This window comes from Mixophyes fleayi, chromosome 3, assembly GCF_038048845.1.
Source record: "Mixophyes fleayi isolate aMixFle1 chromosome 3, aMixFle1.hap1, whole genome shotgun sequence".
Classification (NCBI taxonomy): domain Eukaryota; kingdom Metazoa; phylum Chordata; class Amphibia; order Anura; family Limnodynastidae; genus Mixophyes; species Mixophyes fleayi.
In genome coordinates, this window is record NC_134404.1 from 346429724 (window position 1) to 346456466 (window position 26743).

Genomic DNA, 26743 nt, shown 5'->3' on the forward strand with positions numbered 1-26743 from the left:
ATATTTCACTCCAACACTACCTTGTTATTCCTGTACATACCTAACGGATATATAATGATTTACATTGGTTCTAGGGCCTTTGCTGACTGGGTGCTGCAATTGTGATGTATCTAGATGATGTTAAATAGTTTCGTGTCAAAAAAGACAAAAGTATTATAGGAGTGATACCTTTATTGGCCAACCAAAAGAAATGTTTATATTTGCTACATTCAGAGCACAGAGGCCCCTTCATCAGGCAAGTTTACAAACGAATGACTGAGAAAAGGGTACAACATTTAAGAGATGCTACATCAAGAAATTTGTACGGGGGGGGGGGGAATACATAATTAAGATAAGCTAAAGCAATTAAAAGGAGGTTTTCATTACTGATGGAAGAGTAAAAGTCCGAGGAGTTCAGAGATCTGGGGGTAAATGTATCAATCTCCGGTTTTGTCAACTCGCGGGAGTTCGGCGAGATGACAGCTTAAATTTAAAGCGGCGCTGCCTCGTAAAGGGTTTCCCTTTACGAGGCAGCGCCGCTTTAAATTTAAGCTGTCATCTCGCAAAACTACCGCGAGTTGACAAAACCGGAGATTGATACATTTACCCCCTGGAGTCACTCTGCTGTGGGGTGTGAAGTGTGTCCGTGTAGTGAGTCATAAATCCAGGTGTTAGGTTGAGTCCTTGAGTTAATAACTGAAATGTTCTTATCAGTTTGAATTCCCATATTTTTTTAAAAAGACCTTTTAGTATTGAGTAAAAAATTTGCTCCACAATCAAATTTATGGCATACAAGTTTCCTCCCCTTGGTGCCAATGTATTTTTCCAGTGAGCATAAGGAATGTGTTAATGTGTGAAAATATTTGTCCATGTCCAATTTATCTGCCATTCATTAGATGGTTATTGTGTATTGATCCTGTGCACATTGATGCTTTGTGTCTGTCAGTGAAAATGGAAACCGAGTAATGAGTTCACCTGGAACGTGTTTCCTGGGAGACTCCTGAGTGGAGAAAAACAAGAGATAAGAATCATGTAAGTCATATGGATTGTTATCTATCTTATCTCTACTTTATCTCTTTAGAACTCAGAACACATTTTTAGTTTTACATATTCCTTGATAAGTTTTCTGACAACCTTCCAACCAACCTGTTGCAAACATATATATTTATGAATAATTGTTTACATTAAATTATTCCTTGAGATAATATATTGTTTTATTATTAAATGTGTAATTAAAGCAACCTGAATTAAACCCCTCCCTCACTTATTTCAGTGGTACCAGGAGGGAATGTGCTATTATGACCATATGCCGGTAATTTCACAGAGATAGTTAATAGCTTCCCTTATCTTCCTTCTCTCCCTCCCTCGTGTCTCTCTGTCTGTCTACCCCACCCCTTAGATTGTACGCTCCTTTGAGCAGGGTCATCTCTCCTCCTGTTTTCACCACTTTTAACTCTGCTCTCCAGCTACCTTGCCCTCCTCCTCTAGGACCTTCTTCTCCCAGTTCCCTCTTGCTCCCTCCTCTCCACTCTGGGGGTTTCCCTGCCATCCGTGCCCTCTTGGGCTCCGCCGTATGCTGGACCTTCCCCTCTCCCCTCCCCCGCCCCTCTAGCTGTGCTTTGAGCTCACTGAGTTACTGTGCGTTTTGTTTACTGTATCGTGCTGTCTCACCTTTGTATTGTAATTTTGTTTGTCCCTGTACGGCGCTACGGATACCTAGTGGCGCCCTATAAATAAAAATAAATAATAATAGCTATAGACCACGCTCGCAACTTCACAGATATGTTCATTTACTATTGATCCTCACCTATGGGAGGCACTGACAATATAGGTAACTTCCTTCTTGGTTTATTTGTTTAAATACTTAATGACTGGATGGTTTCCTTCATTTTATGATTTTGAAATGCGTCAGTATGACCGGGAATAACCTTTTTTTCTATTTTTGTTGGCCCTAAATCAGTGCATATTGCTGGGGTGTGTAATCCTTCACCACTACGAAACAAGACAATCTAATACTAAAGCTTTAACCTGACTCCTTATAGCGTTGTTACCGGAGGAAGCCATTTGTTTCAACTTCAAAGAGTATTTCCTCAACCAATAAAAACACACAAATATTGGAAAGGGTGCTGTAGGAAAGGACAACACGTCCCGTAAATCCCTTCCCACACCCAAGGTACTTTATGGAAACACCGTACACACACCACAAGAAGCCCTCTGGTCCCACCTCGTCTAGGAAAGATACGGGACAGGATACTTAAGGGGGTTACCGTATGGAAGGAGAGGGGATGTCCGAGGTGACGGCAGGGAGTGGAGACACTTAACTATACCCCGATTCATCATCTCAATTTTTTGTGGGCCTGGGCATGGGACTACGGATATTTGGGACAGGGAAGAATCCTGCCCGAATACCCTACTCACTATTGTACGGGTGAGGACCCACCAAGAGGGGTATGCAACCAAAAACTGGTACAGACAGAGGAACGGTCGGCGTCTCTTCTTGATGTTCACCTGCAACCCTCCATACCAGTGCATAGGAAACGGGAGACGCAACACAGCCCACCCACAGTACCCTCTCAAATGGGCTTTCCACACTAGCGCTAACTACAGCAACAACAAAGCAACGGCCTGATCCTAACAACAAACTACGTGATCAGATGCCACGCCACTATAATGCTATTTGTACTTGGAGAACAGAGAACTCACTCACATCAGTCCCTGCCCCATTGGAGCTTACAGTCTAAATTCCCTAACATATACACACAGACCGAGAGAGAGACTAGGGTCCATTTGATAACAGCCAATTAACTTACTAGTATGTTTTTGAAGTGTGGGAGGAAACCGGAGCACCCGGAGGAAACCCATGCAAACACAGGGAGAACATACAAAGTCCTCACAGATAAGGCCATGGTCGGGAATTGAATTCATGACCCCAGTGCTGTGAAGCAGAAGTGCTAGCCACTAGGCCACTGTGCTGCCCACAAAGATACAGACGGAGGATACAGGTACCAAAAGCCTACCTTTACTGGGGGCCTGACTGCTGAATCCTAGAAAGAAATTACACACGGCAATACCTTACAGTGACCACCACACAAATGGCCACTCAGTTACTACTCAGTGGAACAGACCTGGCGGTTTCAGTGTAGGAATTCCCACATATGGTTGCTGCCTAATGTCCCTTCACAATCACAGGCCTAGCACCTGAATCAGTTACTCATGCCACAGGCCTACAGCCTTAACTGACTTATCACCACAGGCCTAAAGCCCGAATTAATATGTGCCCGCAGACCTAGAGCCTGAATTTAAGTGCCTGCTACCCACCAAAAAAGAAAAGAGAGCAGGTGCAAGCCTGGAGAGGTATGCCAACATGGACCTTACCTTGCTCTGGCCTTCTCCGATGGGAATCCTCTCTTCTTCTTGTCTTTCTGGCAGGGGTACCCCTAGCCCTGACTAGGGCTCCCTGCATTCCAGTGCCCTTCTCTTTCCATCCTCGCTGTCTGCTGGCTTCTGGATCTTCCCAACGTCTTCTCTCTTCTCCCTGGTGGATTCTTGGTTGATCTTGTCAGTGTCCTCCTGGAGTTCTTCTCCGCTTGCCTCTCACCAGTGAACTCCAACTGAGCCATGCGGGACGGCTTTATAAGAGCCGCAGCACGGGTGCAGACTGGTGACACTGTGAGCCCTGATTGGCTCATCAGGGCACCAAGAATTGAAAATGGTCTGCTCTCCCAGTGGCAGAACCAGCGCCAGGACCGGTAGGGAGAAAGAAGGGCAACCTACCTTTACCGGATCCCAGGACAGGTGAGTCTTTTATTCTTCTTTTCTTCGCTCTCTTCACAGCTGGGGGTCACCCTCTCACATTATCACCCACTGTTCAGTTCCTAGGACATCCAAAAGTTACCTTCATGTTCTGTGCCATAAGTCTCGGCTGTAATACTATATACTGCCCTCTGATACTGTGTATCATTACATACTGCTGTGTGATGCTCTATTACTCTGTACTATGATACTATATCATCATCATCATCATCATTTATTTATTTATATAGCGCCACTAATTCCGCAGCGCTGTACAGAGAACTCATTCACATCAGTCCCTGCCCCATTGGAGCTTACAGTCTAAATTCCCTAATATAGACACACACTCACACACAAACACAGACAGACAGACAGATAGGGAGAGACTAGGGTCAATTTTGATAGCAGCCCATTAACCTACCAGTATATTTTTGGAGTATGGGAGGAAACCGGAGCACCCGGAGGAATCCCACCCAAACACAGGGAGAACATACAAACTCTACACAGATAAGGCCATGGTCGGGAATTGAACTCATGACCCCAGTGATGTGAGGCAGAAGTGCTAACCACTAGGCCACTATATGCTGCCCTGTGATATTGTGTATCATTAAAAGCTGCTGAGTAATCAGTTTTTACGCTGTACTGTACCGTGTTACTATATCCTCTTACTGTTCCTTTATTAATTCCTGAAAAAATAACTTGATAGGAAAAATCCATTGTGCAAATTTGTAAATTACCATTGCTGTCAGGGTGGTGTTTTTAATCAAGTACAGGCTTAACTCTTTAATTTCCTAATTGCTCAGCTTGGAACTCTTCCCATGGCTGAATTTGTGATGGGGAGAGCACAAAGCCTGCAGAGGAGGAATCCAAACAGTTCTTGTCTGCGATGCTCTCCCCATAGGATATATTATTATTATTATTAATTTTTATTTATAGGGCGCCACAAAGTATCCGTAGCGCCGTACAAGGACAAACAATGGCACAGTACAAGGTGAAACAGCACAGTACAAGTAACAGTAAGCACTATAACTCTGGGGGCTCAGGCACAGCATGAAAGAGAGGGAGGGAGGGAGGGGAAAAGTGAGTATAGGCAGGTAACTATGGCCCAAGAGGGTGGGCACAGATGACAGGTTGAGAGTCACTGAGGGGAGCGGAGAGAAGCGAAAGGAGACAGAGGGCAGAGGGACTGAGAGGAGGTGAGCTGAGTAGCTGGAGAGCGCAGTTAAAAGTGATGGAAACAGAAGGTAGGAGAGCCCTGCTCAAAGGAGCGAACAATCTAAAGGGAGGGGAAGACAGACAGACACATGGATGAGACGGGAGAAACGGAGACGGAGTCGAGGAAGGGGGAGAAGGGATGAGAAAGAGAGGTAGCCGACCGGTGGGAGTTTAGGCATGAGACTGGAAGGCTTTAAGGAAAAGGTGGGTTTTTAATGTTTGAAAGAGGACAGATTAGGGGAAGTTCTGATGGAGCGGGGGAGCTTGTTCCAATGGAGGGGAGCGGCGCGGGAGAAGTCTTGGATACGTGCGTGAGAAGAGGTAATCAGAGGGGAAGAGAGGCGACGATCGTTGGACGATCGCAGTGAGCGGGAGGGAGTGTGAATAGAGATAAGGTTAGAGATGTAGGGAGCAGTGGAGTTGGCGAGGGCCTTGTAAGTCAGAGTGAGGAGCTTGAAAAGGATTCTGTAGGGGAAGGGGAGCCAGTGAAGGGCTTGGTAGAGCGGGGATACAGAGGTGGAACGGCGAGAGAGGAAAATAAGCCTAGCAGCGGCGTTAAGTACAGATCTAAGGGGAGCGAGATGAGAGAGGGGGAGGCCGATAAGGAGAAGGTTGCAGTAGTCCAAGCGGGAGATAATCAGAGAGTGGCTGACGTCATATTCAGATGGCGTTAGCCATAGGGATAAAGCTACTAATTTTATGAGTAGGATAATTAGGCCAAACTCGCAGTGCCCATAGACACCTATAAGGACTGGATTTGCAATTGAAGGCGGTCCTCCATTAACAAATAGTCTTGATACTATTTCTATGTGTTACTGCAGTTTTTGGGGGTTTATAGGTTGGTAAATAGGCCCCCATGCCCCTACATGTAGCACATATTGTAATATAATGTCTGTCCAGGTAAACAGCCCCTGAGTTATTAAACTTCTGTGTGAGGCTTCAACAAGCAATATATTAGGAGAAAATAGATGTAATGAGGAGGTGTCCTTAGAGTGGTGGAAGTCAGGACATTGATATGTTCCTATCTCAGCCCACAGTCCTGTAAATAACTGTATAGCGCACAGAAGAGGAGAGTGGTTTCTGTAGGACGCTCAGGGGAGTTCACTTCAAATGAGATGACCCTTCATGTCCTTTATATATCCCCGATCTACTACTGCACCCAATCTTCTCCTATCGTTTCTATATACAATGTGACATATTACCTCCCAACATTCGTCTCTCTGGCAGTGGGATGGCCACTGAACAATGGGGGCATGACAATGGCACAATAGGGCATGGTCACACCCCTGGGGCATGCCTATCACTTTGGAAGTACTAGGCTGACCTGTACTCCCCTCCAAGCACCATTTCCAGCACCCATTCTCCCATGCAGAGCAGCAGTTAACAGAATACCTCTCAACTTTCCCACTAATCGGGAGAAATCTATCCCAATTGGGACAGCAGGACAGAGCCCTCCTTTCAGGACTGTCCCGCCTAAATCGGGACAGTTGGGAGGTATGCATTACTTGTTCTGAATGACAAATAAATGCACTCTCCCTATTTCTCCTCTGTCTTATGATAACACAGAGCTGTTCTCGCTAAGCTGTTTGGTTTTGTTCACTATATAAAATAAATTATTCGTTTTCAGACTTTATAGTGTACTCTGGATGTTAAAAGAAAAACATTGCAAAGAATTTTGCATAAAAAGAAAAATTAGAAGAAGGCTGAATAATCCCAATGTTTCAGCAGGGGGCAGCACAGAGCTAAAGATGTAGAGTTACCGCTGACTTTCTGCCTGACACAGAGAATGGGCTTCTTGCTCATTGTATTTTATATAAATAAGGTGAGCAGAACCTCTGCACGATCACTGTCAGCCAGGTGACTCTCTTACTGTCACCACACAAACTGCTCATGCTTCTAATAGCTTCACAATGAGGGCGCCATTTATTCCCAAAGGGACCCCATGAGTTACTGAGAGCAGATAGTTATAGAGAAGGGATACAGGAACATAATGTGAGGGGACTCCAGTATAAATCCCCCCCCCCCCCAACACACCCAGGAAGGTGCTGGTCATCAGGGGTCCAATTCACTATCCGCATTGCTGCAACTGTGGAAATCTTACAGGTTTATAACAATGAGACGTACAAGGAATAACCCCAGACTCAGAAGGGTTCTATGGATTACGTGGGACCATGTGTTCCCTACTATAAATGATAAGGATATTAGAAGTCACCCTAAAACAGCATGAGACTGTAAAGAGAAACCAAGGCGTCTTGTAATAATGTCCTTCTAATTTACAGTAGGGGGGGCATTGGTTCCTTATAATACACACGTTTTCCTAAAGGTCATTGATGACATGAGAAGATATAATGTACAGGTGTTTATAGAGCAGGGGATATGTGACTGTACTGCCTGATATGCTGTACAGAAGTGCACAGACAAGGAGATATATATAGAGGCAGCTCCTCCCCCGGGGCAGGACACAGAGGGGAGGGTCTCCATGAATATTGCTCCTTCTACAAACTGACACACATCTAGCGAGCAGCAGCCGAGGTGTACAGGGCTCACATACAGCAATCACCGGCAGGAGATCAGTCGTCTCGGGCCCTCCCGCACTGGAATTATTACAAACATGGATTGAAAGTTCTTTGGCTTCAACTTTGTGGGATCTGTTACAGTTTCTCTGCTGTGTTCTTGGTTTGTGGCTTCATGGAGTGACCCCGGCTCTGACCGGCGCTGACGATCTAAAGTCCAGTCTGGGAGTGGGGGGTCCTCTGCTGGGATTCTACAAAACAATATCGGGGCTGTTTGCACCTCTGCGGATGTTACTGGGAACCATGAACTTTCTGGTTTCTTGGATGAACTGGGGCTTCCCAATACTGGTCTATATCTACACTGCCCAGGTAAGAGGGGCTACTCAAGGTTACCTCTAGGGGGAAGGAGATCACCCCAGCCCGGGCTCCTGGAGAGGAGGGGGCATTGCGCTCAATACCCCCTTACACAATGCCAACAGCTTCGTAAAAAGCCTTTGCTGGACTGAGGGGCAAAAGATCCAAGTGGGGGAAATCCCACTCAAGATTTCTGGATCCTGCGGGAATCGGTTGTGTGAGATCCTGCAGTGAACATGTAGGGGCAGAGATGGGGAGCGGGGTGTGTTACATTGTATCTATCAGGGGAGCGGGGTGTGTTACATTGTATCTATCAGGGGAGCGGGGTGTGTTACATTGTATCTATCAGGCATGTGATCTGTAGCTGCTACAATGTTGTATTGGACGCGCTCACTGTATGAATGAAGTCTTCCCGGTAGCCGTATATTGTATTCTGCTGATTCCTCTCTGTGCACTTTCCATAGATGCCCACAGTAGAGGTAGGAGATGCCCACAGTAGAGGCAGGAGATGCCCTTCGGTTCCTGGATGGGGTCGGTGCAGTTAGTGGTGTATGTGAACTTGGTAATGCTGACTGTGCTGCTGTGGCAGTTACATCATATAATCCAGTCTCAGCGAGGGATATTCTGCAGAATAGCCAGTGACAGGCGAGGAGCACGTGAGTCCAGGTATCTCCAGCTGTGCGCTGTGCACATTGTCCCATATGGCACTATGCAGAGAGAACCTATTGTATGCGCAGGTGACAGCAGTGTGTGACCGGACTGTTAATGGGTCACTCTCAGAGGCCCCTGTCATTCTGACGACAGATCAGTAGGCAGGCCTGGGAAGCGGCTCAGGCTGCACGTACACTCTTTTTCCCTAATGTAAACCAGCCCTGAGACAGACTAAAGGCCTTTAAATCTCTTTCATGTGACTGTGCTATTGGCAGCAACCAGTAGGCCCCAGTCTGTGCAATGACTTGGGAATGCCCTTGAATGCAGAGAGGGGGGACAGGGCTCCCTGTCAATCTAGGCTGGGATTTGGGAAGGGCCCCTGTGCTCTTACAGGCAGCTTTTACAAGTCAGTCTAATTGTTTTTCCAGCATTTACAGTTACAAAGCACAACTAATGAAGTGGAGATTGTAGCAAGACAGGCGGAGTGAGAGACTTTAACTGTTTCATCTCCACATCCCACTAACAGCTACATAATGCTCAGGTGTGTCTGCCCCCACTTATTGCTGCAGCCCCCATATTTCCATGATCTGTGGGTTGACATGACATGGGGTACAGCCCTGGGCAGTGTTAGGGATCCTGCTTGGCATGGGGTGATGGAATTGCCTGATTGATGGAGAGTTGTGTAAGTGATTGCAGCACATGCTGAGAGCTGATTCCACAACCTCCCGGACATTCATGTCCTTTCTGACTAGTTAACTTTCTGCTGCAGAAATCTGCTGCCCAGGAATCCGCTTCTGGTTTTCTCAATCACTGCTCTCTATAGAGGATTGTTTATATGGGACCTGGAAATCCCGGACAGGATTCCAAGCTCACATTCTATAGACTAGTCCGCTAAACAGACGGCCCAGATTGAAGTATATTGTGGTTGGAAGGGCAGATTTGTATTCTATAGAAGTTGAACATATTTCCCAGCCTCCACATTGCTGTCCATGCAGCTTCTGTTCTGCAGACATGAAAGGGTTAATGCTGGCTTTGCCACAGCGGAGTCAGGGAAACTTGCACACATCGCAGAATAAAGTGCTGAGGTCAATGAGACAGTGATATCCTATTATTTATAATTATTCTATTCACCCAGGGCTCAAGTAATGCAGGGGCTTAGTATCTAATGTTCTTTGTTTTAATTACTGTCGTCTATGAATTAAGTATATTATAGTTTGCAAAGAGAAAAATTATGAGGGATCGAAAAACCGGGTAGTTATACAAAATGCCTTTAATAGATAAGTATAATTCATGAGTTGGTAGCACTAATAATGATGTATAAGTGGTGGGCAGCCCTGTTGTAGTGTCCTGCATGGCTATGACCGGGTATCCTGCTCTGAATAAGATTTTTATCAATGAATATCTGCCCCAGATCAGAGGATTGGTGCAAAAGACGCTTTTCCAAGGTCACAAGAGTCTGGTTAATGTCCCAGTCCGGGGGATCTGTAGATCATCCCGTACTAATAGAAAACACAGAAAATTATATGACATTATTGTGAAGCCTTCACTCGTTGCCGTGTATAGTCTCTGCATTAAGTACATACATAGATTTTATATATAGTTGTACATCATACATGTGTCTGACACAGGCAGCGAAGGGTTAAGTGGCTGCTGCATTGTTACTGGCAGGGAAAGGTCACGGGTACTGTAGGGTCTCACTGTCCCTGGCTGGTACAGATCTATCCTCGGAGAGCTGGCACATTACTGGGAGAGAGTACAGATCCAGGTCCCCTGTTATGGGGGAGCCCTGCACTCTGCTTGTCTTTGGGTTCTCTGATTGTTGGTGGCCGGTTGCCAGACGATACTTTCTGTCTCTTGGAAGCACCGAGTTTATTGGCCACTTTGCGCCTTTGTTAATAGCTGTCGGATTGGGCAGCAGCCGATTACTTAGAATATTACTCCATCATACGCGGGTTTATTCTGAACTGCAATTAGGGAAAGGATTCCGGGTGAATGGTGACTCCTTGATCCCAGCTGTTGTACTGTCTCATCATGAAATCTGCATATATGTTCAGGAGAGAATGGGAATAGGATTATATAGTGAGTCTGGCTGTTCGCACCTTCTGTAGCTCTGTATTTGCTGTACAGTAATAATTACCTGCCCTCTGTATCCAGGCTGCTCCCATCTGCCCCCAGCCAGCAATTCACTTTTGGTATTTTTATTGGGGATTGGCACTGGGTGGTCAGTGGGGCGCGCCAGCAATGGTGGACAGTGTGGGGGTCACAGCTTGTACCCCATGTTCAGTTGCTGCTTCTATTGGACCCCCCCCCCCCCCCCCAGTGCCGCTTACAAGATTTCTAATCCCTAGAAAGTTTTTCTGTACAACATGTCCTGGTGTCATTGAGTGAAATGAATCATGTGATGGTTTAATCAATATGATCTGAATGGAAATTTAGAAATTAGAAGGAACTTTTTTTTGTAACAGTTGCCATGGCAACAAGCACAGATTGTTCTCAGGAAGAGATGGAGCTCACAATGACAGGTGTTGGGTAGAGGGACCACCTCTCATTCCTCACTGTGAGTTCTCTGTACACCGCTGCGGAATCAGTAGCGCTGTATAAATAGCTTCTGCTGCTGATGATGATGTGTGTCTGATTATATTGTACGCTGTATAGGGCAGCACTGTGTCTATGGCGACTATCTGTCTGGTATATTTGTGTGGATTTACTCCCATAGACCAGCACAACTATTAGGATGGCTGCTTTGTGTCTGTGTCGAAGGGAATATAGATTGTAAGCTCAACTGAATGATTCAAATATTCTCTGTACAGCGCTGTTTAATATGGTGGTGCTATACAGGGGAGGATTGGCAAAATTTTAGCCCGGGGGGCAATAGTCGACTCAGCAGCCTATTAGGAAAACTTTAAAGTTAAAAAAATAAAAAGTGCAGGTGACCCAGCCCAAGGTAGCTCATTATGGGACCGGCCCAGAGGGCAGATGCCCCCCAGCCAAGCTCCCCCTGGTGCTATATAAATGATAATAATATATTGGGGAGAAGTTCAGCATTAGTGAAACAAGAATCGCAGCCAGTACTTGTACATATATAATGCAGCCGTTGCACAATGTCCCAGCCTGTGTACACTGCTATTGGATCGTAGACTTTGGACCCGTCAGAGCCAGCGTTGAAACGAGTCTGAAGCTCGCACAGACGCCAGGCCTGCAGTGACCTGTCTGCACATCTACTGGTAGCTCACTATCGACCGATCGTTACATCGTATCATTTCCACTGGTAGATGGGACTTTGGGGTAGGATAAATCTAATAATATGGAAATGTGTGGCGTATTACTACACTCTATGCAGACCTCATACAGTGTGTCTTTGTTACACCTATGACAGGGCTATAAACAATCACAGGATCACCTGGACGTCTGCATTCTATTCCCAGTCTGTTATTACGTCATGAGAGCCAGCTCTGCACTGACATGTCTATTTATAGCGGGAATAATACTATATACTGGGATCACGGCCTTCTCTATTGTGTATGTGAGAATGTTCTGGTTACATAGAAGTCCTTTATGTCACAGAGCTGAATATTTCATGTTTACACTTTTAGAGGCTGTAGTTCTATATTTTGGATACTATTTTGCACAGAAATCGAAATTTTTAGAGTTTTTTGTTTTCAGTCCCTGTAATTTGGCACTGGAGTTAGGAATCAATGGGACGTTCTTGTTACAGTACTGTAAATAATTGATGGCTGTATTGTTACTAATTGGCTGTTAGGATTGTCTGTAACCTACTCGGTTTGCAGAGCCAGGCTAATGGTGTGAGTAGAGCCAGAGATATTACCAGCGGGACTGACTGCTGCACAAGGCTCTTGTTGAAACACCGTTGTCTGTTTCCAAATCAAATAAACAGCGGAAATATTAACTTGATGTCTTTATACTGATAATGGTGATTAAAACAATTAGACATAGTCTAAATTCACAATGGTGTCCCTTTAAACCAGAGAGAGGCAGCAAAACTTCTAGGCAACCATATACTTTCCGAGCAGGCCTGGAGCAGGAAGTAATGTTTGCGTATTGACCCTTAAGGAAGTTGTTGAAGATTCATTGTCGTGATGATCCTGCTTCCTTTATTCTCACATTATGGTTTCCTGTAGTCCTTGTAGAGGTGATTATATCGTAATATTGAACGATACCTTTCCCCAGCACGGTCTGATAATGAAGTACGTTACTGGCAGGGTTAGAACAGAGCTGGCTCTAAGTCTGCCTCCTACGTGGGGATCACAAGGTCATAGGAAAACCAACAGAAGCACAAAATCAAATAAAACATGAACACAAGCTTCAAAGGCCAGCGAGGGCGACCGTGACGCGGAAATGCACGTTTGTCAAAGCCGTGTTCTCGCTGCAGTGTAGCAATGCGCAGTTTCATTTTTATACCTGGAAAATCTAAATATTTATTCAACTCTGACTTGCTGCTGGTGGCTGCACTGGATCATTGGAGACTTCTCCCCGTCTTCCTGTATTCAGTCCTTGTGTCCACCCTCCGCTCAGCTTTCTTACTTTTATCATAAAAACGCAAAGGTCCAGAAGGCTGCAGGTCGGCCAGCTCTGGTTACACCCTGCAGTAACATTGCCATGTATGGGGAGGATCCTGTTCCCAATGTAAATAGAAGGGACGGCTGGGCATATTCCCTGCTGTATACAGCACATCAGGATATATACTATTGTGAATCGTTCTCTTTGCAACGGGTTCCATGAATATTCCTGAGGACAGACTGTATCATTCCCAAGCTGGGTGGGGGGTCCAGATGTAACCCGGATCCTTAGCCACCAGCGCCCCCAGCAGTAACGCCTGGACTATAGCTGATAGATTCTCTCTTGGTTATGTGTGTATCTGTCTTTTGACACTTGTTTCTTTTCCCTGCAGTTATCTCGGGCAGCCCCCACACAAGAAAGGGAGAGAAAATCCACGGAAGGTAAGGAAGATTCCTTGGCTGAGGACTCTCTTGTTTTGTCCTATGTGCCCTCATCTGCCATCGTGCTCAGTATACAATCTTCATACATTGATACTATTACATGGGACACTCTGTGTCTGTCGAGTGCACAAATCAGCGGATTGCCCTTGTCGCAGGTGGTGATCTGTATGTTACGGGGCATATAATGTGGGGGGGGGGGGGCCTATGTCACCATCTACATTGGGCGTCTGAGATTACATCAGCTAGCTCTTATGGCTAAACTGGGATATTTCCTGAGTGTACGTCATTACTCTGTATCCAAAGAGCTCTGACATTATCACAATACTCGTCTCATTGTGACTTATTATTATTCAGCCTGCGGGTGCTTCAGGATTAGTCAGCCCATGTATTTTAAGCTCCTGAGTACGTGGGGAGCGTGCTGCAGGGGGGGTCCTGTGTCCCTCCCCAGCCAGATTACCGTATTGTCAGATAGTCTCGACTTGTATCATCACATGGGTCTGCTGAAAGTATTTGCTGGCTTCTCTTTTCCCATCCGTTCTATGTGAGCTTGGCTTGTAGCTGGAGAATATAACCTGCCTGACTATAGTTCTATTATAGTCATATATTGCACATTCCAGACAGTGGCCGTAGATGAATGCTGACCATGTTGGTATTAGACAGCGGCTGCAGTAAGCACAGATAACCAGCGTCGCTTTGTCATGCAAGTGACGGTGCTTCTAGCCCCCAAATGAGGAGTGCAGTTGTCCTCTCCAGCTCACAGCCATGTACATACATTTCAATTTCCCAAAGGAGGGAGTGATCTCTTCTTCATTTACCATTCAAGCACGTTCACAATACAGGGATTGCCCCTATGGTACTGACGCTTCTCGTATACACACAAAGTGCTGAATGTGACCGTAGACTGGGAACATGTCTCTTTTCCCATTCAGCTCCTGCCAGTGGAAATGGATGAAGCGGAGAGTATAAAGTACAGGGAGCAGAGAGTACATTTACAGTATATCAGCTACTCTCTAGGAAGCTGTGAGAGGAAATGATATATATTTAATGGCTTCCTATGGTTAGATTGTGGGGGTAGGGTCTTTCTCCAGCTTCTTGGCTGTGTTTAGCAGAGGGGGAAGGGCTCAGATGCAGCAGCTGCTCTGGTGGTCTCCTGAGTTGGACCAATACTGCAGAAGGAAGGGAGGGTGTGGAAGTTAACTGAGGACTTGTGACAGACGCAGAAGAGGGAGAGGTTTGTGCAGTTACCGGGACACGGCAGTCAGCAGACAGTTACGTTCTCAGGAGATGGCAAATCCATTGGTTTTGCAACAAGTGTTTAGAGAGTCTGGAAAAGGAGGTAACAGGGTGTTGTCGGCAGTTTGGTGGAAGATCCTATAACAGCTACTAGTCTGACAGGGATGCCAGGGCGATTTTTAGGGGCTTTAGCTGCTAATCCCTGCGGCCAATGAAACAATCGCATTGGGATGCAGTAACTACATGGGAATGTTTCTGCTAATCCAGACACCATGTGGCTAACAGCTCCTGACTAGGAGCCTTTGTCCGCTAGCTAAGAAATGCCAGTCTAATTAGTTCCCTCACATGTAGCTGGGAACACACTTATACAAGGAATTACTCTAATAAGGAAAAGGCCATTTTATCGGGTCTCTTAAAGTGTACCTGACAGCGACCATGGTCTCCGCACTGCTCCTTCTCCAGGTGATCTCACCAGATCCTAGTACACTGATAGGCTGCTCATACAGTTAGGTGTATGTTACTATCCGCCTCTTACACCCCATTATTAATGACCCTTAACTATCCTGCAGCCCACTGACCTCCTGCTTTCTCTTTGTAGTGATGGGCTTCAATAAAGTGTATGAGCGCAGCTTCTGCCAGGTGCGGGAGATCTTGGTGGATATCTACCAGGAGTATCCTGACGACGTGGAGTACATCTATAAACCTTCCTGCGTGCCGCTGATGAGGTGTGCAGGATGCTGCAATGATGAGGCCTTGGAGTGTGTACCCACAGACACGTACAATGTCACAATGCAGGTATGTATCGTGTCTAGAAGTGACGTTACTGTGTGTAAGCGTTTGGGCAGCGAGTAACCAATAACAATTGTGTATTTCTTTCAGATCGCGAGGCTTAAGCCTCATGTGAGTTACGAGTACGTATATAAGAGTTTCCTGCAGCACCATCATTGTGAATGCAGGTGAGGGGCGCTCACACTAATTTTCACTATTATTTCCACGAAAAATGACCCCTGTCTGATTCATTCCTTTATTTATTTTTCCTGCAGACAAAAGAAAGAAATTAAAGGCAAACAGGAAAAGTAAGTGACCCTTTCACCTATCACTATTCACGTTGTCACCTTCACCACCTACACTCCTGCCATTAACTTCCTGTACTGAAAGGACCGGCAGCTCAGACTGAATGACACATTGTACATAGGGCTGAGATTGATACAGAGATACGGCCTGCAGACACTATATACTACCAAGAGATTCCTGTATATTGTCACTGATGCTCCTCAGTGCACAATACTTTATATGTTCAGCATTTGTCGCTCTGCTTCTCTAACTGCGCTGTAGAAGTGGGGTGTATGCGCTTAACATTGTGGTGTTTCCAGCCCTGGCCGTGGTGATGGGTAATTCTAACCTCTGATTACTCGCATGTTCTCCCCTATGTGCTGTTCTAGAGGAAATCTACACAAGTCTAGGAATGTGCTGCTTTCTCTTTCTGCGATCACCTGATTAATTTTTTGTTTCTGTTGCTGACCACGGGCCTTGATCACCTGCACGATATTACAGGGTCCTCACTACAGCTCAGCCGTAATGTGCTCCACCTTTACTGGAACCTTTAAAGGAGGGGGAGGGACAAGAGCCCAGGGGGATATGGTGAGGGCGTTTTCCTAGACCCTGTCCGGGCCTGTCAACTGGCACCAGTGCAGCAATAACTCGCTCTTGCTAAGGCACGCTGCTTATCCAGGAGACCAGGAGTTAACCTGCGTGCACTTGGCCCTGGCAGAATGTATAGACCCAGCAGTCAGGTCATTGTCTCTGCCCTGTGCATGTACTGAACAGCTAATATTCCTATGTTAGTGTCTCCAGGAACCAGCGGCTATAGTCCCAGTACTATAAACGCTGTTCATCCTGTTATTCTGCTACTGCAGTGTCCATTTCATGTATATGCTGATTGTCAGTCACTTCATGCTGTGGTTATATAGCATTTGTAGGGACAGCGTCTGAGCACGACGTGGAAACACAACTCCAGGGCACGTCCCACAATGCCCTGCTCCAGAACAGCCTCTTGGAGGGAGATGTTTTTCCTATTAGACTTACTATTAATATCCAGCCACGTGTGTGGGAAAGGTCACCTCTGCTGTCCATGCAGCTTCATAATGATGCAGAAAGCACAGTCCCAGATAACCTGCTCCTCTCACCATTGTCTGACAGCACCTGTGTATAGAGCAGATTACAGTGGTCTGTGTATGTGGGCTCAGTCACGTGATCATGCCTGCACTCCAGCATGTCCGTGTGTCCTATCTCCTCTCTGACTAGGTAGTAACCGTTACACTTCCTCTTCGGCTGAGACATTGGAGTAGTTTGTACTGTACATTAGTGAGATGAGTGTTCATGTATCTGCCTCCTGTACAAGTGTCTGATGTCTGTCACTGGCCCATGTAACCCCCAATGTGCAGAAATAATTTGTATTCAAAAGGGTCATTCAGAGAGTTTCACTTGTTTACAGTTGGAAAGAGTAATACTGGTGTCCCAGAGCGCCGCCCTACTGGACCAGAAGCCCAATCAATCATTCTATGGCTCCTTGGATAGTAATTCTGCTCTGTAGGATCACTCCACTGCTTTATCCCTCATATTGTCTATATACCTCCTCCCATTTCTACGCTAGTTTCTCTAGTTTTTTGCCCTTTCTCTCTGTCTCTTGCTCTTTGTTTATTTTTTTTCTTCCAGAAAAGCAAAACGAGGGAAGGGCCTTAAACGAAAGCGCAAGAAAATCCGGTACAAATCGCAGCACTTGTACGTTTGTATCGTGTGCTCGCTAAATCCCCAACGAATCCCCAAATGAATCTGGCATTGTATCGCATCACTCCATAAATTAATCCCATTAATCTACTTGTGTGGTTTGCGGACTGATGTAATTGAGAGTCCACTTGTTCTTGGTGGTGGGGACCGATCAGGATGGGGGCTCCTTTGCCGTTTTCTCTCAATGTCATCATGAGACATATTGTAATTCTCTGAATATTGCTTGGATGCCACGGCTACAGCTGGAGGCGAACCCTTAATCTCACATTATGTCCCAGAAGATCCCTTGGTCTTTGCTGTGACCACCCTTAGATATTGTATTGTAAGCAAAGAGCAGAGACGACTTGCTGTAAGATGTGGCGTCCTGTACTGGCTGTGACCATCCACTGACTGCAGCTGTGTCTCTGCCGTGACAGATCTCATGATTACATTACCTGAGGATGGGGTGTGACCGCGTTGGTGGTGGGACGCTTCATTCACAGCACGTTTGTCCGGGCACATTGGCATTGTAATATGTGACACTAGCTCCACCCATCAGCCTGTTTATATATTCGATTCATGTTAACATGAGCTCTTGGATCTGAAATGTTGTCTGTTACCAGCAATGCATTGGGTGACCTCTACCTAAGTGACATACAGGGGTCTGTCCATTCCCACCCGACATGCAGCAGTCTGTCTTTGAACCAAAGTGAACGTATATCCCATACTCGGATGTATGGTCCCAGCATAATAATTCTCCCTGATTTTACTTCTTAGAATCTGGCGATGACACTTTCTTTGGGGTCAGTGTTGATTTTGTTGGTGGCTCAAATTGAATGTTAGCTAAACTTCTGAGTCTCTTTGTCTTCTCAGGAGAGCCCTGTAAATGTGTCCACTTCACCTTGGGTTCCAAGTGAGACTGCGATCACAAAATGCTCAGTCATTCAATACTAATCGTTAAACCAAATTTTGGAGAATTATCTAATATCTGCCTTCTTCCCCCACAAAATGATTTATTCAACAAAGAAAATTTTACTGGTTTGCAATGAACATTAAAGTAACTGAAGAGAGATTTAGTCCAATTTCTAACCGTGCAGGAATTAGAGAGAAGAGCGATGGTTAAAGTAAATGGGCTGCTGGGAGCAGCCATTGTTTATCTCCTGTTAGTTTCACTATGGTGTCCTTATCCGTATTCTCATTACCCGTATTAGATAGGCAGCGCGTAGCTCGTTTTCTGGTGACACTTGTTTGTTCGCTCCTCTTTCTTTCTACTTTGTTTGTAAAATGCTGCATTTGGAAGGCTCGGTACATTGGCAATCCTGTTTCTTGGTCTCATGGTGAATGCACTAAACCCTCTCACAACCTAACTCTGTAAATTATCATTGTAAAATGTGCTTCCAGCATGTCCAATTCCAGATATTCTATTATTTTCACTAATAGAATGAAAAGCACTTTACTCCTTCCAAATGCAGCGTCCAGCTTACTAACGCTATGCAGTGTCTGCTTCCTCTTGGTGGCTGGCGGATGGTCTGTATGTGAGAAGGAGCCAGCCACCACCTCAGGCTAGGAGACTAAATAGAGGCTAAGCCCATGATCGCGCTAGGAGCTGTGTTACCGTGAATTCTGGTAACGTCTCTCTCTAGTGTGTCCTGAGTCAGGGTGACTACTGAACGTGACTTGTTCTGCTTTTATATCCATACTAGGATGGGAGCTATAAAAGCAGGTCGGTGGTCTCCCTGACGTGGTATGGGGTTGGAGGGATGGCTTGTAATGTATTCAGGAGTAATGCATGTTGACATTTCTCTTGCTGATGCGCTGTAGCTTAGAACTCTTTTTTTTTTTCCTTTTGCTTTTTGCAGTCCTTGTGAGCCTTGCACAGACACAGAAAGGAGAAAACACTTGTTTATCCAAGACCCCCAGACCTGTAAATGTTCCTGTAAAAACACAGACTCGCATTGTAAAAAGAGGCAGCTTGAGTTAAACGAAAGGACTTGCAGGTTGGTTTTTCGCACATGTGGGAAGAAATGAAAGATAACGCTGCTTCTTGTTGCTGCTTGAAATTCTGTCTTCAAAGATGGCGCTATGTACCTACAATGTTCTCCTACTCATCCTGTGTGTGCTCCATGTCTGTAGGTTAACCTTCCACATTCATTGCACGTCGGGGGGGGGGGGGGGGAGCCTGACCTGAGCTAGCCAGAGTCTGTACCAGGGTATGTGCAGTACTGTATGACGGACCGGTGGATAAGCCTTTAGAGTGGCCATTCTTTATACATGACTTTATATAATGAAGACTATTGTACAGCATGAATATTTCTGTATATGGGAGGGTAGTTTGATAGAAATGTGTTTGTGTAGCGCTATTCAGGGTATATATAGATGTGTATCTTGTACCCGGTCCCTCGCTGTATTAGGTATGGCTCCATCATCCTCTGTTGGGTCACAGGGCGAGCAGAGCGCCCGAGTTGTCACATGTATGGTGGTGTTACTGCTGTTTGTGATGGAGCTTACACAGGTCACCCACTTAGAGCAGTATGTTGTCTTTCACTAGGAGAGGCAAGAAGCTTGCCCAGCTCTATGGGGCCCCCTTTTCTGCTGACCTCGCTCACTAACACGTGCTCTGCCACCTCTGTGCAGCAAAGTAAGTTACCCCAAATAACACTTCTTTCTACCCGTTTCTTGTCAATGTTACCAGAGGTGTTCCTGCATCTTTGGATGGAAGATAGAGATGTGAAAGATGACCAGAAATGTCTAAATGTTTCACCATGCCCTTTCCGATGGTCTCCTAGATCACCTCTCGAATGTCCAATAAATGGGAACAACCGGTGGGTGGCGGCTGTATAATATGTCCCCAGGCAGCTGGCTCATGGGTCACACCTAGTGCAGGGACAGACTGGATTGTGTAATGTTAAAATTACAGCCATTTCCATCTCCTTTCTCCCGCATGTCTGTCGTATGTTGAGTGCGTGCCGTCCCGCGCTTTCTGACGAGCATTGACCCACGTTTAATGTCAATCAGTGATTACGTTCTAGCCATTGGTTCCTCCGGTCATATGAGTGTTATATATATTCTAAAGTATTCTCTTAATTTTGGCTCCGAGAAACAGAGTGAGATTCATCAGCATTGCCAGGGTGAGAGGACAGTCATTTGGTTGCTGCACTCTCTATAAGACATAAGTACATTCTGGTATATAGAACATAATGCTCCCTAATCACTGTCACTCCAGAGATAAATGAGGAAATATTTCTACATCTATATATTAATAAACACATTTCTTTCTTTCTCCCCCTAACTACATTTAGATGTGAAAAACCACGGCGGTGAAACAGGGGAGCGTCTCTGAGACGAGACCAGATGGAGTCAAAATGAAGGATCGAAACTCAGCACAGCACTTTTGGTTTTCATGCATTCCGTGTCCCTCAGGAGCGGGAAGAATAGCGATATCATTCAGTAAAATGCTATTTCTCCTTATCTTTAACAAATTTGATGCTGCTACACACCAAGAGCCAGAACAGCGGGGGTCTTATCTCTTTCCGGATTCTTATAAAAATATTATTATAATAAGTAAATATAGATATATATATTTGTGTATATATATATTGGATTTTTCTTAACGAAATAGTAATTTACTGGACTTCTGTGGCCAACTCAGACTGTTTTTTTTGTTTTTTTTAACTGACGTACGTGGGGTCTAGCTGCTCAGCTGGCGCTAACCTCTAATAATATTAATTGTTTCTGGATTGCAATCTGTTGTCGCTATATCTCTGCTAAACCCGTACTTACAAGGCAAAGTTCAGATCAAAGGTCAAAGAAACCCTGCTGAGATGGTCTGAAAGCATGCAAAGGCAGAATTCGATCCTTCTCGTCGCCTACCCTGTGCCCTCTCCAGACATAATGACTTAGAAGGAAGTGGAGACTGAGCAGTGTGGTGTGTCGGCCCGTCGTGCACTGTATCCGCCCCCGAGGAGCTTCTTGTGGTGTTCAGCCAGCGTGCTGGTGTGTGTATGGATCTCGGTACGTTCTCCACGTCAGAAAACCTCTGACTTTATTTCCGATGGACACTTTCATTTTATTGTCAACCACAATAACAACAATCTGACCCGTTGGCTCCAGTTTGTCAGGTATACGCTGAGCCAGTACAGCTGGTTTCTCTGTGGTCTTAATACAACACTAAAAGTCCAAGATCTCACACAAGCAAGGACAGTGTCTGGACCAAAATCCAGGAGGTCACAAAGAATGGTTCCGGATTAGACCTGGCCTGATGTTTAGAACCCATTGGGACTGGTATCCTTCAAGTGACAAATCGGCAAATAGCGTGAACTCTGATACATTGAGTTAATTACTCACCCCAGTGAGGAAGACTCACTCATACTGAGTGGATACGCCTATAATAAGAGTATGGCTCGCTCAATGAGTGCAGCTTGCTGTTTAATGAATGAGACTTGTTTATGTTGAGTGAGACTGCCTTCCAGTGGGTGATTGGTCCCCCCCCCCGTCCCCCCCCACCCCCCCCCCCCACCCTAATCACAGAACCAGGACTGGCTTAACTTGTCTGAGAATCTGAAGAGACCTGTTCCAGGCATCGGATGTCTATTTCTAACCATGAGTCCTGAAGCTGCAGCTTGTAGCGTCACTGTAGCCTTGATATGTATCTGGTGTATAAGACACACACAAACACCCCTGTGATACGGTTCCATGTGCCTTGCAGCCTAGTACTGAGCAAGGCTCCTGCACCAAAGGACCCTGAGATATGTTTAAAGGACGAAAGTGCCGATGAAAGATTAAGTGATAATGAGACAAATAAAGGGTTGATCCCTGTTTGAGGGACGTGGTTCATTTGCTGCTAGACTGTGTTAGATCTGGAAACACTGTGTAAACGGCAAAGTTATATCTGTGTGGATGTATCTGCAGTGTTCAGTGTTCCCCCAGGAAGTACCAACATGTACAAAGAAAATGAACAGCAGCCCTTACTTTCTAGTGCCAAATACAGACATGGAGTTACTGTATTATTAGTCACGTACAGTAAGTGCCTTTCTTGGATGTAAAGCACATTGAAAAGCTACTGATGTCCCAAAATGTACAGTCCATGCAGTCCTTGCATAATTTGTAATGAGCCTCAACTGATCCACAGCATGGGGAGAGTTAATTCCATAGTGTTATAACGTCGCGTATAATGAGCCCTATTCCAGCTCAGTCTGATTGGACGAGTTCTCAGCAGAAGCTATAGTGTGTGTATGTGTATACCTGGTGCACAAGCATCTCACCACACCATACTCTTATTTAATGTCCCTTTTGTTAAAGCTGATAAATTTATTAAGATGAAAGTGAGGGCGGGAGGGTACAGTATTTCTTTTGTTATATTTAAAATAATTTATGAAAAAATACATGAATTGTTCAATGTTTTTATCTGTTTTCTGTGGTGGTCTTTTAATTTCTTTTCACCGTGCCAGCCGTTACTACTGCCGCAGGCTCACCGATCAGTCCTGACCTGCGTTAGAGCGTCTCAAGGACCAGTTCCCTTCCATTCTCCATGGCGCCAGCGTGGGCGCTCCCCGGCCCAGGTGCCCTCCCGGTTTACTACTGCAGATGGCACCTGCTGATTTGTGTCCTCACAATTGGGCGAATATTGTTTAATGTCTCTTCTGTATGTTCCTCTGGAGCAGGGGAAGTAATCTGGGGCTCCCCAGTTGTGAACCTACATGTCCTGTCAGCCTGAGCCTTGTAGTTCCACAATGGCTGGAGAGTACCATGTTTGCTTTAGAGAAAGGGTAACTGCACAGACACCTAGCAGCGGAGGGATTCAGGATCTCTCGCATACACGCAGGTAGGATGATCAGTGCGTCTCACAAGAACCTTACTACTGTGTCTAGGCTGCCTGGCCTGTGGAACCCATCACCCACAGCGATGTATAATTACTACGTTTGTATGTATGATTTCCTCACCCAAAGGCCACTTGACTGCAAAACCAATTATTCAAAGAATGGCAGTATTTATTTATTTATTTATTTGATAAATAGCGTACTGTTGTGTAACAGTGTAAGCAGATTTTTGGACTGCGATATAGCATCAGATTTATTGAGGAAGTTTCTAGGGCTCACCCCAGTTTTGCAGGCAGGAGTAATCCACAAAGCATACGTTCTATTTTTATTCCAACCTCTGTGCACATGAGCCATGGCAGATTGGGGCGACCAGTTTTAGGTTGAAGGATTTATTATGTGAATAATATGCTGGAGAAATGGTGGCCAGGATCTCTTATTCTGCTTACGTGAATCAAACAGATCAATCACTTTTGTTGACTCACCTGTGCACAAGTACAGCCTCCCCCATGTTAATGATCCCGGTGTGGAATGTCTGATTGTTTTCTCTCGTTCCGTGTGAGCTTGTTTCGGCAGACTTGCGCTGAGCACACAATACCTGTGGGAGGTTTGGGATGTGGTGAACAATTTCGCCACTTGAAACTCCTGGGTGAAGTGTTATCTTCAAAGGCAATCTTAATATTTTGTAGATGAGGCCTCATGAAAGTAAGAAAAGGGAAGGAAGTGAGGTTGATCAAACTCCCAGAACAATACTTTTTGGACCTCTCTGGCAGTGACAGTGTTAAGACAACTTGACAGATGGAACCGCTAATGATGACTTCTTCCCCTTCCCCTTAGTCTGTCCACTGGAGCGTGAAGATTAACAGTAACGCTTTGGATGGGTGTGTTTGTGTAGCCTTGTTCCGTGTTCTTCCAGCTGTAGGTAGCGCTTTAAACTTCTGAAGAACCCGGACACAATGCTAGTTTTCTGTGGGCAAAAAATGGTTGTCCGTAGCACTAAGCAGAACAGTCACTAGAAGACGGTGGTGGGGGAGAGGCTGACCCTTTGGTGGAAGTCGAGCTTTGACTTATACTCTACACCCGGGTACTCAGTGGACCCATCATCTGCACACAGTGAATGCAGCCATTTCATCAGGATATGGATCCTTTGCAGGTTATGAGGCACAGTTCAGTTCCTTGGTGAACTGGCTGAATAATGCTTCATTCTACAATTTTGCTGCCTTCACTGTGTTTAGGGGACGGGTCCGCATTAATGGCTCCGCTTCAGATGGTGTGAATTCTGTGTCCCCTGTATTGGGTCATCAGCTTGGTACTGCTGGACGTTGGCCCATCCTCTGACTGATTTTCCACACGCTTTGATAGTATTTTAGTTTATATTCCTATATTATGTTGCATTGTAATCACTTTCACCATACATAAATCATAGCGAGGTTGCAGTTACCTTGAACGTGATTGGATGCCTGATTTCATGCTCTTGCCTCCATTATATGAGGAGACCTCTCTTCTTCCCAGAAATTAATGCCAGTTGTAGAGCGCTGTGGAGTATGCTGGCGCTATATAGATTATTGTGAATAATAACTGACGGGCTGACGCTGACTAGACTTGTGCATTAAGGCTGCATGTTGACCATTTTAGTACTGTGTTAGTAACCAATATAAGCCATTGAACTCATAGTGACAATGAAATCTATACCAGCCAAGGGTTTAATATATGTATATTGTGCATTAAAGCATAAACACTACAACTTTTCTCCTTTTGTAAATACAGACAAACAAATTAATTCTGCCTAACAAATCCTTTTTTTATTGTAATATGTGTTTTATTTATTGGTGCTATCATTTGTTGTTGTTGTGAGACGCAGTCATTAACACATCTTTCTTTCCAGATTAAATATTATGTAGAAACATATTTATTTTTTAAAAGAAAGTATAAATACAATATTCAAAATGTCTGTTTGCTTTGTTTTTATTAAAACGTGCACAATGCGGACAGATTGCTGGGAGGAGGCGTTAGGTAGAGCCGCCCGGTCCGGGGCTATTTACCAAATGGAGATGATCTTGTTCACATTGTCGGTGTTACTGAAAATCTAGAAACACAGAAACTGAATGTTGGGAACAGTGGATGCAATACCCAGCATGGTGATGTGTAGGAACTATCTGCCCCTTCTGCCCTGTCCCATCACCTCCATTGTGGATTTCTTACTGCAAAAAACGGAGTGAACGGAGCTAATGTGCAAAATTTCAACCCTGGTATCTGCAGTAGGCAAAAGCCGTTGTAAGAGAAGTAAATATCACTACTAGTGCAGTGACGTGAAACGCGTAAACTGATCCTTGCTGTAAGGAGGTCACCAACGCGTTTCTTCACAGTGTGACGATTCTGGGGAGGTCAGTAGGGATATTGACAATATAAACATGTCCCTGTTACAGAATGATGCAGAGTACTACACTCGTAGCATAACTACTCTAAATGGACTCTGGCTTCCAATGCTGTTACACTTACTGGGACAAACAGACCCAATGTGTGAAATCCTCAGATTTTGTTACGTTATTACTCCTTTTGTATACCTCACCTGTGGTTATACAGCTCTGCAATATGTATGTAGCTCTTTTTGTGACTACGGGTGTATAAATGGGAAGAAACCAGTGACACTTGGGGAGGCCGGGTGCACACAGGAGGACGAACCAATGGCTGGCAATATACTTGTAATTGGGATACTTCTTATCTGCTTTGTACAAGGTGATATGATCACTAACGTATGGTGCAACACAGCAAATCCTGCTTAAATTTCTGTATAAAGTTGAGCGTTGCACGAGAATCGTTCATTGGCTAAATGCCCTGAGACAAACTTGCTGGGAACCCCGATTTGAATTCCAGTGTCAGATTTTTGTGACCTTGGATAAGTCACTGGTATCTCAGCCAGGGAAATTAGGATGGAGGCTCAATAAGGTCTCAAAAATTCAGTGTAAAATAAAACACTATTCACAAATTATACGAAAAACCACTTAATTAATTACCGGACACACATTAACACCCAACAAGGCGCAGGAGACGCAGTTAAAGTAAGCCCATCGCCAGTACTTGGTGGAAGCAGACATTTTCTGCCCTAGACCAATCTTAATGAAGCCGCAGCCTGTGAATTACCTAGGGACCAGTGACATCACTCCCCTCTCAGTGATGTCACTGGTTCCTGGAGGAGTGATTGGATGTATATTGGTATAACCAACAAAATGGCTGTCAGCACAGTGTGTAACAAGCAGGCTTACTATTAAGACAAGAATTGTAAGATAAATTCATCATAAAACAGCAATTTCTATTCCATATCTACAAATATTAGGTGAAAGTTCTCCAGTGACCCCCTGTCTAATAGGCAGCCTCTTGTACATTGCTGTCCCACCCTTGTTTACAGACGCGCAGAGATCATAACTAACCATTGCATAACACAAAGCAGAGATTGCACTAGAGCGAAGCA

At 45.2% G+C, this 26743-nt stretch overlaps 1 protein-coding gene across 11 annotated transcripts in view; it reads left to right on the top strand.

The window, feature by feature from the left end:
* VEGFA (vascular endothelial growth factor A) overlaps positions 1–22860 on the top strand; it is a 60748-nt gene extending 37888 nt beyond the window's left edge. The window contains exons 1-10 of one of the 11 annotated variants that reach the window (XM_075204473.1): positions 10635–11540; positions 11574–11728; positions 13414–13462; positions 15294–15490; positions 15575–15651; positions 15739–15771; positions 17411–17476; positions 19321–19458; positions 20010–20099; positions 20761–22860. In XM_075204473.1, coding sequence (XP_075060574.1) covers positions 15296–15490; positions 15575–15651; positions 15739–15771; positions 17411–17476; positions 19321–19458; positions 20010–20070 — 570 coding nt within the window. In that variant the 5' untranslated portion in view covers positions 10635–11540; positions 11574–11728; positions 13414–13462; positions 15294–15295 and the 3' untranslated portion in view covers positions 20071–20099; positions 20761–22860. Of the gene's footprint in view, positions 1–925; positions 1012–7470; positions 7869–8254; positions 8520–10230; positions 10584–10634; positions 11541–11573; positions 11729–13413; positions 13463–15293; positions 15491–15574; positions 15652–15738; positions 15772–17410; positions 17477–19320; positions 19459–20009; positions 20100–20760 lie in introns of those variants that run through there. The other 10 variants (XM_075204474.1, XM_075204468.1, XM_075204478.1 and 7 more) reach the window with 10 other exon arrangements.
* Positions 22861–26743: the final 3883 nt, after the last annotated feature.